Source organism: Haliotis rubra, unplaced genomic scaffold (assembly GCF_003918875.1).
Source record: "Haliotis rubra isolate DU_JTF1 unplaced genomic scaffold, ASM391887v1 Scf496, whole genome shotgun sequence".
In the NCBI taxonomy this organism is placed as follows: Eukaryota; Metazoa; Mollusca; class Gastropoda; order Lepetellida; family Haliotidae; genus Haliotis; species Haliotis rubra.
In genome coordinates, this window is record NW_025767186.1 from 357,692 (window position 1) to 372,018 (window position 14,327).

Sequence of the window (14,327 nt, forward strand, 5' to 3'; positions counted from 1 at the left end):
GGAATTCCCGGTATGCATCTGCGATTATAACAGTCAAGAGAACAAGTAAAGATGGCTGAGAGTAAATGCATATCAGTTAAAAAATAGACTGGGCACCCAGTGTTGGACATTGACTGGGCTCGTGTTCATTCGTAACTACTCGTGTCATTCTTGTAGGTCACGGACAGAGGCGAGTAATTACGAATGGGCTCGTGTTGACTAAAAGCGCCAGGCATGCTGCGCAACCAAATCGTGGAACCTGTTTTTATTGACTGGTTCAAATGTTTGTGTGCGCCGAATGTTAACGCTTAGAAGATGGTCCAGACTAAGACTTTGTTTAGTAGACAAGATCCCAGTCTATCTCTATAGACGCTTTCATAATACTCACGTGACTTTTCCTGGTGGGAATCATGTGACCGCGACATGTTTGTGTTGTATCGCGAGCAGTGAGACAAGGTGGAATGGCGAGGTGGATTTTGCTGAGTTTAGTTTTAGTCGCGGGGTGTGCAGGGGTGAAGTACCAGAACAACTGGAAATCCCTGGACGCCAGACCTCTGCCGTCGTGGTACGATGAGTCTAAAGTGGGTATTTTCCTCCACTGGGGAGTGTTTTCTGTGCCGAGTTACAGCAGCGAGTGGTTCTGGGAACAGTGGAAGATGGCCAAACAATACAACGTAGTTTTGTTCATGATGGAGAACTACAGGCCGGATTTCACGTACGCTGACTTCGCCCCACAGTTCAAGGCTGAGTTCTACAGCCCAGAGCGTTGGGCGGACATATTCAAGGCATCAGGTGCCAAGTAAGTTTATCTGTTTGACGCCTGCTCAGTGATCGAGTGTCCACCTAGAGTACACAAGGAAGCTGGGAAAGACTTCCGCCCGTATCCCCCCTTAAATTTCATTCTAGTCGAATCATATTACCTAAATATATTTATTCCTCACCGGAATGTGTACATTATCTATGCCTAGGGACCATACCTGTACAGTATATATACCTGGGGCCCATACCTGTACACTATATATACCTGGAGCCCATACCTGTACACTATATATACCTGGGGCCCATACCTGTACACTATATATACCTGGGGCCCATACCTGTACACTATATATACCTGGAGGCCATGCCTGTACACATACCTGTAGCCCATACATATCTATACACCATAATTCGTACACTATATATACCTGGAGGCCATGCCTGTATATACCTGGAGCCCATACACTATATATACCTGGGAGCCCATACCTGTACACTATATATACCTGGAGCCCATACCTGTACACTATATATACCTGGAGGCCATACCTGTACACTATATATACCTGGAGCCTGTACACTATATATGGAGGCCATGTATCTATACTATATATACCTGGAGCCATACCTGTACACTATATACCTGGAGCACATGCCTGTACACTATATATACCTGGAGGCCATACCTGTACACTATATATACCTGGGCCTGCACATTATATACACTGAGCTTCATACCTGTACACTATATACCTGGAGGCCATGCCTGTACACTATATATACCTGGAGGCCATACCTGTACACTATATATACCTGGAGCCCATGCCTGTACACTATATATACCTGGAGGCCATACCTGTACACTATATATACCTGGAGGCCATGCCTGTACACTATATATACCTGGAGGCCATGCCTGTACACTATATATACCTGGAGCCATACCTGTACACTATATATACCTGGAGCCCATACCTGTACACTATATATACCTGGAGGCCATACCTACACTATATATACCTGTGTACACTATATATACCTGGAGGCCATACCTGTACACTATATATACCTGGAGCCCATACCTGTACACTATATATACCTGGAGGCCATACCTGTACACCTATATATACCTGGAGCCCTGTACACTATATATACCTGTACCTGTACACTATATATACCTGGGCCCATACCTGTACACTATATATACCTGGAGCCCATACCTGTACACTATATATACCTGGGGCCCATACCTGTACACTATATATACCTGGGGCCCATACCTGTACACTATATATACCTGGAGCCCATACCTGTACACTATATATACCTGGGGCCCATACCTGTACACTATATATACCTGGGGCCCATACCTGTACACTATATATACCTGGGGCCATACATACCTGTACACTATATATACCTGGGCCATGCCTGTACACTATATATACCTGGAGTGTACACATACCTGTACACTATATATACCTGGAGGCCATACCTGTACACTATATATACCTGGGTCTATACCCATACCTGTACACTATATATACCTGGGGCCATGCCTGTACACTATATATACCTGAGCCTGGACTATATATACCTATAGGCCATACCTGTACACTATATATACCTGAGCCCATGCCATACCTGTACACTATATATACCCTGAGCCCATACCTGTACACTATATATACCTGGAGCCCATACCTGTACACTATATACCTGGGGCCCATACCTGTACACTATATACCTGGAGCCCATACCTTGTACACTATATATACCTGGGTCCATACCTGGAGGCCCATACACTACTATATATACCTGGGGCCCATACCTGTACACTATATATACCTGGAGCCATACCTGTACACTATATATACCTGGGGCCATACCTGTACACTATATATACCTGGAGGCCATACCTGTACACTATATATACCTGGGGCCCATACCTGTACACTATATATACCTGGAGGCCATGCCTGTACACTATATATACCTGGAGGCCATACCTGTACACTATATATACCTGGAGGCCATGCCTGTACACTATATATACCTGGAGCCCATACCTGTACACTATATATACCTGGAGGCCATACCTGTACACTATATATACCTGGAGCCCATACCTGTACACTATATATACCTGGAGGCCATGCCTGTACACTATATATACCTGGGGGCCCATACCTGTACACTATATATACCTGGAGCCATACCTGTACACTATATATACCTGGAGGCCATGCCTGTACACTATATATACCTGAGGCTCACCTGTACACTATATATACCTGGGGGCTCATACCTGTACACTATATATACCTGGAGGCCATACCTGTACACTATATATACCTGGAGGCCCACTATATATACCTGTATACCTGTACTATGGGCCCATATATATGCCTGTATAGCCCATGCCTGTACACTATATATACCTGGACACTATATATACCTGGGGCCATGCCTGTACACTATATATACTGGGCCATACCTGTACACTATATATACCTGGGGCCATACCTGTACACTATATATACCTGGAGGCCATATACACTATATATACCTGGGAGGCCATGCCTGTACACTATATATACCTGGGGCCATGCCTGTACACTATATATACCTGGGGCCATGCCTGTACACTATATATATATATACTGGGGCCCATACCTGTACACTATATATACCTGGGGCCCATACCTGTACACTATATATACCTGGGGCCCATACCTGTACACTATATATACCTGGGGCCCATACCTGTACACTATATACCTGGGGCCCATACCTGTACACTATATACCTGGGGCCCATACCTGTACACTATATATACCTGGAGGCCATACCTGTACACTATATATACCTGGAACCCATACCTGTATAAAATATATACGTAGGGCCCATACCTGTACACTATATATACCTGACTGCCTCCATGGTGTAGTGGTTAGAGCGTCCGCCTAGAGAGCGGAAGGTGGCGGCTTCAATCCCCGACCGCGTCATACCAAAAGACGCTAAATATGGTACTTGTTGGTCCCTGTCTGGCGCTCGGCATTAATGGGTACAACAAGGACTGGTCGGCTCGGAGTCAGTATAATGTGTCTGAGTGGGGTATTCATGCATCACTGCAGCATGTTATCTTAGTGGGCTAGCACTATAAAACCAGCTTAAGTCTGGGCTAGTACAAGCAGCCGCACATACACACACACGCGCATGCACATTGTCATATGAGCGAAATATTCTCAAGCACGACGTTAAACCCAATTTCACCTCACCTATATATACCTGGGGCCCATACCTGTACACTATATATGTCAGTGTTACAGATATCCCAGACTAATGTCTATGTTACAGGTATCCCAGACTAATGTCCGTGTTACAGGTATCCCAGACTAATGTCTATGATATAGGTATCCCAGACTTATGTCCATGTTACAGGTATCCCAGACTAATGTACATGTTACAGGTATCCCAAATGTGTCAGTGTTACAGGTATCCCAGACTAATGTCCATGTTACAGGTAACCCAGACTAATGTCCATGTTACAGGTATCCCAGATGTGTATCAGTGTTACAGGTATCCTAGACTAATGTACATGTTACAGGTATCCCAGACTAATGTACATGTTACAGGTATCCCAGACTAATGTACATGTTACAGGTATCCCGGACTAATGTCCATGTTACAGGTATCCCAGACTAATGTCCATGTTACAGGTATCCTAGACTAATGTCCATGATACAGGTATCCCAGACTAATGTCCATGTTACAGGTATCCCGGACTAATGTCCATGTTACAGGTATCCCAGACTATTGTACATGTTACAGGTATCCCAGACTAGTGTCCATGTTACAGGTATCCCAGACTAATGTCCATGGTACAGGTATCCTGGATGTGTGTCAGTGTTACAGGTATCTCAGACTAATGTCCATGTTACAGGTATCCCAGACTAATGTCCATGGTACAGGTATCCTGGATGTGTGTCAGTGTTACAGGTATCTCAGACTTATGTCCATGACACAGGTATCCCAGACTAATGTCCATGTTACAGGTATCCCAGATGTGCGTCCATGTTACAGGTATCCCAGACTAATGTCCATGATACAGGTATCCCAGACTAATGTCCATGATACAGGTATCCCAGATGTGTGTCAGTGTTACGGGTATCCCAGACTAATGTCCATGTTACAGGTATCCTAGACTAATGTCCATGTTACAGGTATCCTAGACTAATGTCCATGTTACAGGTATCCCAGATGTGTGTCAGTGTTACAGGTATCCCAGACTAATGTCCATGTTACAGGTATCCCAGACTAATGTCCATGTTACAGGTATCTCAGACTAATGTCCATGGTACAGGTATCCCAGACTAATGTCCATGGTACAGGTATCTCAGACTAATGTACATGTTACAGGTATCCCAGACTAATGTCCATGTTACAGGTATCTCAGACTAATGTACATGTTACAGGTATCCCAGACTAATGTCCATGTTACAGGTATCCCAGACTAATGTCCATGTTACAGGTATCTGGTTCTGGTCACCAAACATCATGAGGGATTCACCAACTGGCCGTCGAACTACTCATTCAACTGGAACGCAAAAGATGTTGGACCCAACAGAGACCTTGTTGGTAGGCACTTACTGTCTGTATTACTGATGGGATTCAACTGCAGGGATTCGTCTCCTGCAGGGATTTGGTTCCTGAAGAGATTTGGTTGATGATGGTAAACATGGTAAATGGTTGAAAAACATTTTGTGATGGAGAAATTTGTCCCCAATAATGTGTGATTTTCTTTTTAAAAGTTGAGAAATATTGTTATTTCCTACCTAGCAATACAAGAGTGAAAGTCTGTGAACATGAACTATTGGTGATGCTGAAAGCTGTTTGTCAGGTGACCTGGCAGCTGCGGTCAGGAAGAGCACGGATCTCCACTTTGGAATCTACCACTCCCTGCTGGAGTGGTTCCACCCCCTGTACCTCCAGGACAAGAAGAACAACTGGACAACAAACAACTTTGTCATGGTGAGTGTTTGACCCACAGTCTGACCCTCTGTCTCACCCACAGTCTGACACCCTGTCTGACCCCTGTCTGACCCTCAGTCTGACTCACAGTCTAACCCCTGTCTGACCCTCAGTCTGACTCACAGTCTAACCCCTGTCTGACCCTCAGTCTGACTCACAGTCTAACCCCTGTCTGACCCTCAGTCTGACTCACAGTCTAACCCATGTCTGACCCTCTGTCTGACCCACAGTCTGACCCTCTGTCTGACCCTCTGTCTGACCCACAGTCTGACCCTCTGTCTGACCCTCAGTCTGACTCACAGTTTAACCCTCTGTCTGATCCTCTGTCTGACCCACAGTCTGAACCACAGTCTGACCCTCTGTCTGACCCTCAGTCTGACACCCAGTCTGACACCCACAGTCTGACCCTCTGTCTGACCCACAGTCTGACCCACAGTCTGACCCACAGTCTGACCCCTGTCTAACCAACAGTCTTACCCGTCTGACCCACAGTCTAACCCCCTGTCTGACCCACAGTCTAACCCCTGTCTGACCCACAGTCTGACCCACAGTCTGACCCTCTGTCTGACCCACAGTCTAACCCCCTGTTTGACCCCCTGTCTGACCCTCTGTGTGACCCACAGCCTGACCCTCTGTCTGACCCACAGTCTAACCCCCTGTTTGACCCACTGTCCGACCCCCTGTCTGACCCAGTCTAACCTCTGACCCTCTGTCTGACCCACAATCTAACCCTCTGTCCGACCCCGTCTGACCCACAGTCTAACCCCCTGTCTGACCCACTGTCCGACCCCCTGTCTGACCCACAGTCTAACCCATGTCTGACCCTCTGTCTGACCCACAATCTAACCCTCTGTCCGACCCCGTCTGACCCGCAGTCTGACCCCCTGTCTGAGCCTCTGTCTGGTCCTCTGCCTGACCCACAGTCTGACCCACTGTTTGACTCTCTGTCTGACCCACAGTCTGACCCTCTGTCTGATCCTCTGTCTGACCACAGCACTGAGGAGTAACTGAGTGCCTGTTGTCTTGTGCTGCAATTGGCAACATTACAGCAGTGTATCAGCAATATTTGTACCTACACCGGGTGCTGTTGGGCGGTAATTGTGATGTCGTGACCTGGTGCTATGGGGCGGTAATTGTGATGTCGTCACCTGGTGCTATGTGATGGTAATTGTGATGTCGTCACCGGGTGCTATGTGATGGTAATTGTGATGTTGTCACCGGGTGCTATGTGATGGTAATTGTGATGCTGTGACTTGTTCTGTGGCAGAGCAAGGCCATGCCGGAGCTGTATGAGCTGGTCAAGGCTTACAAGCCGGAAGTGGTTTGGTCGGACGGAGACTGGGAGGCCCCAGACTGGTACTGGAACTCCACTGACTTCCTGGCCTGGCTGTACAATGAGAGGTGAGAGGTCACAGATGTATGGAAGGGTTCAACAAGAGGTGAGAGGTCACAGATGTATGGAAGGGTTCAACAAGAGTTGAGAGGTCACAAATGTGTGGAAGGGTTCAACAAGAGGTGAGAGGTCACAGATGTGTGGAAAGGGTTCAAATGTGTGGAAGGGTTCAACAAGAGGCGAGAGGTCACAGATGTGTGGAAGGGTTCAACAAGAGGTGAGAGGTCACAGGATGTATGAAAGGGTTCAACAAGAGGTGAGAGGTCACAGATGTATGAAAGGGTTCAACAAGAGGTGAGAGGTCAAGGTATGGAAAGGGTTCAACAAGAGGTGAGAGGTCACAGATGTATGGAAAAGGTTCAACAAGAGGTGAGAGGTCACAGATGTGTGGAAGGGTTCAACAAGAGGTGAGAGGTCACAGATGTGTGGAAGGGTTCAACAAGAGGTGAGAGGTCACAGATGTGTGGAAGGGTTCAACAAGAGAGGTGAGGAGTCACAGATGTGTGGAAGGGTTCAACAAGAGGTGAGAGGTCACAGATGTATGGAAGGGTTCAACAAGAGGTGAGAGGTCACAGATGTGTGGAAGGGTTCAACAAGAGGTGAGAGGTCACAGATGTGTGGAAGGGTTCAACAAGAGGTGAGAGGTCACAGATGTGAGAGGTGGAAGGGTTCAACAAGAGGTGAGAGGTCACAGATGTATGGAAGGGTTCAACAAGAGGTGAGAGGTCACAGATGTGTGGAAAGGGTTCAACAACAGAGGTCACAGAGTGTGGAAGGGTTCAACAAGAGGTGAGAGGTATGTGAAGGGTTCAACAAGAGGTGAGAGGTCACAGATGTGTGGAAGGGTTCAACAAGAGGTGAGAGGTCACAGATGTAAGGAAGGGTTCAACAAGGAGGTGAGAGGTCACAGATGTGTGGAAGGGTTCAACAAGAGGTGAGAGGTCACAGATGTATGGAAGGGTTCAACAAGAGGTGAGAGGTCACAGATGTATGGAAGGGTTCAACAAGAGGTGAGAGGTCACAGATGTATGGAAGGGTTCAACAAGAGGTGAGAGGTCACAGATGTATGGAAGGGTTCAACAAGAGGTGAGAGGTCACAGATGTGTGGAAAGGGTTCAACAAGAGGTGAGAGGTCACAGATGTATGGGAAGGGTTCAACAAGAGAGTTGAGAGGTCACAGATGTGTGGAAGGGTTCAACAAGAGTTGAGAGGTCACAGATGTGTGGAAGGGTTCAACAAGAGGTGAGAGGTCACAGATGTGTGGAAGGGTTCAACAAGAGGTGAGAGGTCACAGATGTATGGAAGGGTTCAACAAGAGGTGAGAGGTCACAGATGTATGGAAGGGTTCAACAAGAGGTGAGAGGTCACAGATGTGTGAAAGGGTTCAACAAGAGGTGAGAGGTCACAGATGTATGGAAGGGTTCAACAAGAGGTGAGAGGTCACAGATGTGTGGAAGGGTTCAACAAGAGGTGAGAGGTCACAGATGTATGGAAGGGTTCAACAAGAGGTGAGAGGTCACAGATGTGTGGAAGGGTTCAACAAGAGGTGAGAGGTCACAGATGTATGGAAGGGTTCAACAAGAGGTGAGAGGTCACAGATGTATGGAAATGTTCAACAAGTGGTGAGAGGTCACAGATGTGTGGAAGGGTTCAACAAGAGGTGAGAGGTCACAAATGTGTGGAAGGGTTCAACAAGAGGTGAGAGGTCACAGATGTATGGAAGGGTTCAACAAGAGGTGAGAGGTCACAGATGTGTGGAAGGGTTCAACAAGAGTTGAGAGGTCACAGATGTGTGGAAGGGTTCAACAAGAGGTGAGAGGTCACAGGTGTGTGGAAGGGTTCAACAAGAGGTGAGAGGTCACAGATGTGTGGAAGGGTTCAACAAGAGGTGAGAGGTCACAGATGTATGGAAAGGGTTCAACAAGAGGTGAGAGGTCACAGATGTATGGAAGGGTTCAACAAGAGGTGAGAGGTCACAGATGTGTGGAAGGGTTCAACAAGAGGTGAGAGGTCACAGATGTATGGAAGGGTTCAACAAGAGGTGAGAGGTCACAGATGTGTGGAAGGGTTCAACAAGAGGTGAGAGGTCACAGATGTGTGGAAGGGTTCAACAAGAGGTGAGAGGTCACAGATGTGTGGAAGGGTTCAACAAGAGGTGAGAGGTCACAGATGTGTGGAAGGGTTCAACAAGAGGTGAGAGGTCACAGATGTGTGGAAGGGTTCAACAAGGTCACAGTGAGAGGTCAGGTGAGAGGTCAGATGTGTGGAAGGGTTCAACAAGAGGTGAGAGGTCACAGATGTGTGGAAGGGTTCAACAAAGAGGTGAGAGGTCACAGATGTGGGAAGGGTTCAACAAGAGGTGAGAGGTCACAGATGTGTGGAAGGGTTCAACAAGAGGGTGAGAGGTCACAGATGTGTGGAAGGGTTCAACAAGAGGTGAGAGGTCACAGATGTGTGGAAGGGTTCAACAAGAGGTGAGAGGTCACAGATGTGTGGAAGGGTTCAACAAGAGGTGAGAGGTCACAGATGTGTGGAAGGGTTCAACAAGAGGTGAGAGGTCACAGATGTATGGAAGGGTTCAACAAGAGGTGAGAGGTCACAGATGTGTGGAAGGGTTCAACAAGAGGTGAGAGGTCACAGATGTATGGAAGGGTTCAACAAGAGGTGAGAGGTCACAGATGTATGGAAGGGTTCAACAAGAGGTGAGAGGTCACAGATGTGTGGAAGGGTTCAATAAGAGGTGAGAGGTCACAGATGTGTGGAAGGGTTCAACAAGAGGTGAGAGGTCACAGATGTGTGGAAGGGTTCAACAAGAGGTGAGAGGTCACAGATGTGTGGAAGGGTTCAACAAGAGGTGAGAGGTCACAGATGTGTGGAAGGGTTCAACGAGAGGTGAGAGGTCACAGATGTATGGAAGGGTTCAACAAGAGGTGAGAGGTCACAAATGTGTGGAAGGGTTCAACAAGAGGTGAGAGGTCACAAATGTGTGGAAGGGTTCAACAAGAGGTGAGAGGTCACAAATGTGTGGAAGGGTTCAACAAGAGGTGAGAGGGTATGGGGTTACTGTTGTGACTTTTCAGCTAATGACAGATTACGTTAACATCAAATTCCTTGATTGTATTCAAGTCATTGTGCTGATAGTAGTATATGTTTGTCCAAAAGGAAAAAAACCTGTCTATGTTATGAACAGTTCAATCCCTTATTCCAGTAAACACTTCTCCCATTGTATTGACAGCCCAGTGAAGGACTCTGTGGTAGTCAACGATCGGTGGGGCAGCAACACACGCTGCAAACATGGGGGATTCTGGAACTGCAACGACAAATACAACCCAGGTGAGACAAATACAATGTAGGGGACCCAAATGTAAGCCAGGTGAGCCAAATACGATATAGGTAAGCCAAATGTAAGCCAGGTGAGACAAATACAATATAGGTAAGCCAAATACAATATAGATAAGCCAAATGTAAGCCAGGTGAGCCAAATACAATATAGGTAAACCAAATGTAAGCCAGGTGAGACAAATACAATATAGGTAAGCCAAATGTAAGCCAGGTGAGACAAATACAATATAGGTAAGCCAAATGTAAGCCAGGTGAGACAAATACAATATAGGTAAGCCAAATGTAAGCCAGGTGAGACAAATACAATATAGGTGAGCCGAATGTAAACCAGGTGAGCCAAATGTAAGCCAGGTGAGACAAATACAATATAGGTAAGCCAAATGTAAGCCAGGTGAGCCAAATACAATATAGGTAAGCCAAATGTAAGCCAGGTGAGCCAAATACAATATAGGTAAGCCAAATGTAAAGGTGAGCCAAATACAATATAGGTAAGCCAAATGTAAGCCAGGTGAGACAAATACAATATAGGTGAGCCGAATGTAAACCAGGTGAGCCAAATGTAAGCCAGGTGAGACAAATACAATATAGGTAAGCCAAATGTAAGCCAGGTGAGCCAAATACAATATAGGTAAGCCAAATGTAAGCCAGGTGAGACAAATACAATATAGGTAAGCCAAATGTAAGCCAAATGTAAGCCAGGTGAAACAAGTACAACTCGGGGAGACAAATACGATCCAGAGGAGACAAATGCAACCCAGGTGAGATAAGTACAGATTTATCCCATAAAATCTCTTGTGTCACCATCATTGTCATCATCAGCAGCAGCAGCAGCATCCTACCATTCCATACTACAGGACCTATGAGAAGCATCTATCATAGTTTGTTTCGTTTGAAGGGAAGAAGGTGACCCACAAGTGGGAGAACTGTATGAGTATTGACAAAGGATCGTGGGGTTTCCGCCGCGACGCAGACATCGCCCAGCTGTACAGCATGGAGGAACTCATCTCACTGCTCGTGGAAACTGTCAGGTCTGTTGGGGGCTTTGTGTGGATGTTGTGTGGTGATAATCAGTTCAAGTACACTTTCAAGCAAAAGTGACAGTGGCATAGAAATCTATACCGAAATGTTGAATCATAATACGACAAAAAAGCAATCTTCCGTAAGGTTCCTACTCTCCTTATTACTCGTCAGCTTCTAAAAAGCCAGTCTAACAGAACAATAGATTAAAATGTATATTATTATGAATATAAGGATTATGAACAGCTGTAGTAAATGTGCTTTAGTGGGCATTACCAGTTGTAGTCAGTTCAACAAGAGTTGAGTCATGTTGTGTTGTGTGCAGCTGTGGCGGCAACCTGCTGGTCAATGTGGGCCCCACCAGCTACGGGGTGATCGCCCCCATCTACGAGGAGAGGCTGCGGCAGATGGGACAGTGGCTGGATGTCAATGGCGAGGGCATCTACGGTACAACCACCTGGCAATACCAGAATGATACCATCAATTCCGATGTGTGGTCAGTATATGGAACTGATATTTCATGTAATTAACAACAAACTGTCCGACTGAAGAGTTATTTATACTCTCTGTATCAGCATGTCTCGTATTTGGGACAACAAAGTCCACATGATGGTGGCGTGTGGTCCGGTGCATAGCGCTGCTCAGGTCACAAATCAGTAAAAGTTAAGCCACGTTGGGTGCAGAGAGACCTTTGATGGGTGACCGTGTTTGGCAGCTTGACTCCTGAGAGTTTCTAGGACTTCAGTCATGCCCCACAACGAAGCACATGTGATACATGTGGTCTCACCTTAGGCAAGTGAGTTTGTTCAAAATTGCCTCTGTTCACCCAGCAGAAAATGGGTACCCCGTGAAATATGTTATGACGATTAACCTTTTCGCGCCTAAAAGGCAGCTTGGGTTATCTGGGGTAATAATGATCAGATTGTGCGCTTTGAATAGGATATCTAGCCTGGAAAAGGGCGGGTTATAAATATTCTCATGATAACAGAAAAAAGTTAATTTGTAAATGCCATGTTGTTTTGTGGTAACCATAAAGCATCTTTGTAATGAACACACTTTTATTACTCACCCGTTGAAGATATCACTGTTTAATAATTTTACAATGTTATTACACATTGTTTAATAACATTGCGGGATGTCGTACGTATGACGCCAAAGTGGTTTACAGTTATGACGTCACAATGCTAACACCTCTGTCACAATAGTATTGGACCTTGCTTGACTCGCGGAAACCTGAGTCATCACACTCATTGAATTCTCAGGAAAAATGTACTTTGCTCGATATTATTTTGCTAATGTTGGGTGAGTAATAAATAAAATACTAAACTATGTCCCGTGCAATATCATATTTATGAAACTCGTGAATGGTATTGGTATCTAACTCGCTTTCCCTCGTTAGATACCAAACCATTCACTCGTTTCATAAATATTGTATTATGCAGGACATCGTTTAGTATTCTCTTTACAACGAACTGATGGATGTAACAAACTGTTTGTTTGGTCCTCGTCACGTTCTGTATATTCTATTTGAAATTCTTATAGCGAACTACAGCTGTAACAAACTAAAATGAGAGATCCTTTTGAGTTTTGTTCTAACTGTAGTTTCCTGTATTTGATATTGCGGTGTAGAAGTGACATGCACAATGTTACTCCCCAGGTACACTGCCAAGAAGGGGGCTGCTGGTTTAGACGCGTATGCGATCCTGCTGAAGTGGCCGATGAGCTCCCAGTTGGTCCTGGGTGCCCCGATCCCATCAGCTGACACCAACATCACCCTACTGGGGTATAAGGGGGAGTTTGAGTACACCAAGAACCCACAGGGGGGGATCACTATCACACTGCCAAACATTCCCTTCAACAGGATACCGTGTCAGTGGGGATGGACCTTCAAGATCGTAGGGCTGGCAAACTGAACATCTGACTCCACTATGTACCTCAGGACTTCACCACATCTCCTCGTCTTTTAATACGTTTAAAACTATTTTAGGATTTGGATTTACAACAATTAATTTTTTTTATGTTTTTATATGAATTTGATAAAAGAATGTTTTTTTTATGTTATATCAAGGTTCTATTTATTCCAGTGTTTTACATGAATTCATACATTATAATGCTTGGACCCTTTTGGGTTGTAGTAGTGATGACACTCTGAGTCACAGGGTGGGGCTTGGGGGTTGTTTGTTTAGCTGGGGTAGCGGGGCAGGGTGGAATATAAGGTTGCTTCACTGATTGACCCAAGGATTGTCACTTCATTCCGTGTTAGTACTTACACTTTCACAAGTCACACTTTTATCACCAGGAAATGAATCAAGTAAATGAATTAATGTAAATTCTTCTTACATGAGTGCATCAAAGAGTCATTTCATGGAAGAAGACTTTTTGTCATCCTTTTAGATCTTGTACTTGTAATGTATCTGCCATGCATCCTGACTGAGTCGTGATCCTGTGGGCAGCTCCACTATACAGCAGTTTGTGTACCAGGATGTCAGCGTTGTACAGAGAAGGAAGCTGGCAACTGTTGTTACATGCACCCAAATATTTTGTATAAAGTACACTGAATAAACCTTATTGCTTTCCTGTGAGTTAGTTATTGCTTTACTGCTCTGTATATGCTTGTGTAGCATTCCTCTACCTGCCCTGGGGGAACTCCCTCTTGTCCCAGGACTGGAGGGTCGGACTGTGACTAACTTCTTGTGCCCAGTGCCCCTTCAATGGATGGCCAGTGTCAATAAACTTGTCCCCATCCATAGAGGGAGAATTGTTGCTTGTCAGCTGACCTGTGCTCTGTATGCAATATTCTGTT

At 45.6% G+C, this 14,327-nt stretch overlaps 1 protein-coding gene across 1 annotated transcript; it reads left to right on the forward strand.

The window, feature by feature from the left end:
* Positions 1 to 376: 376 nt before the first annotated feature.
* LOC124291561 (alpha-L-fucosidase-like) lies at positions 377 to 14,099 on the forward strand. The gene is made up of 8 exons (XM_046728579.1): positions 377 to 778; positions 5,273 to 5,379; positions 5,642 to 5,772; positions 7,040 to 7,173; positions 10,401 to 10,498; positions 11,403 to 11,535; positions 11,850 to 12,020; positions 13,182 to 14,099. Exons 1-8 carry the CDS (start codon positions 441 to 443, stop codon positions 13,435 to 13,437), a joined length of 1,368 nt encoding a protein of 455 aa, XP_046584535.1. The 5' UTR covers positions 377 to 440; the 3' UTR covers positions 13,438 to 14,099.
* The last annotated feature ends 228 nt before the right edge of the window (positions 14,100 to 14,327 follow it).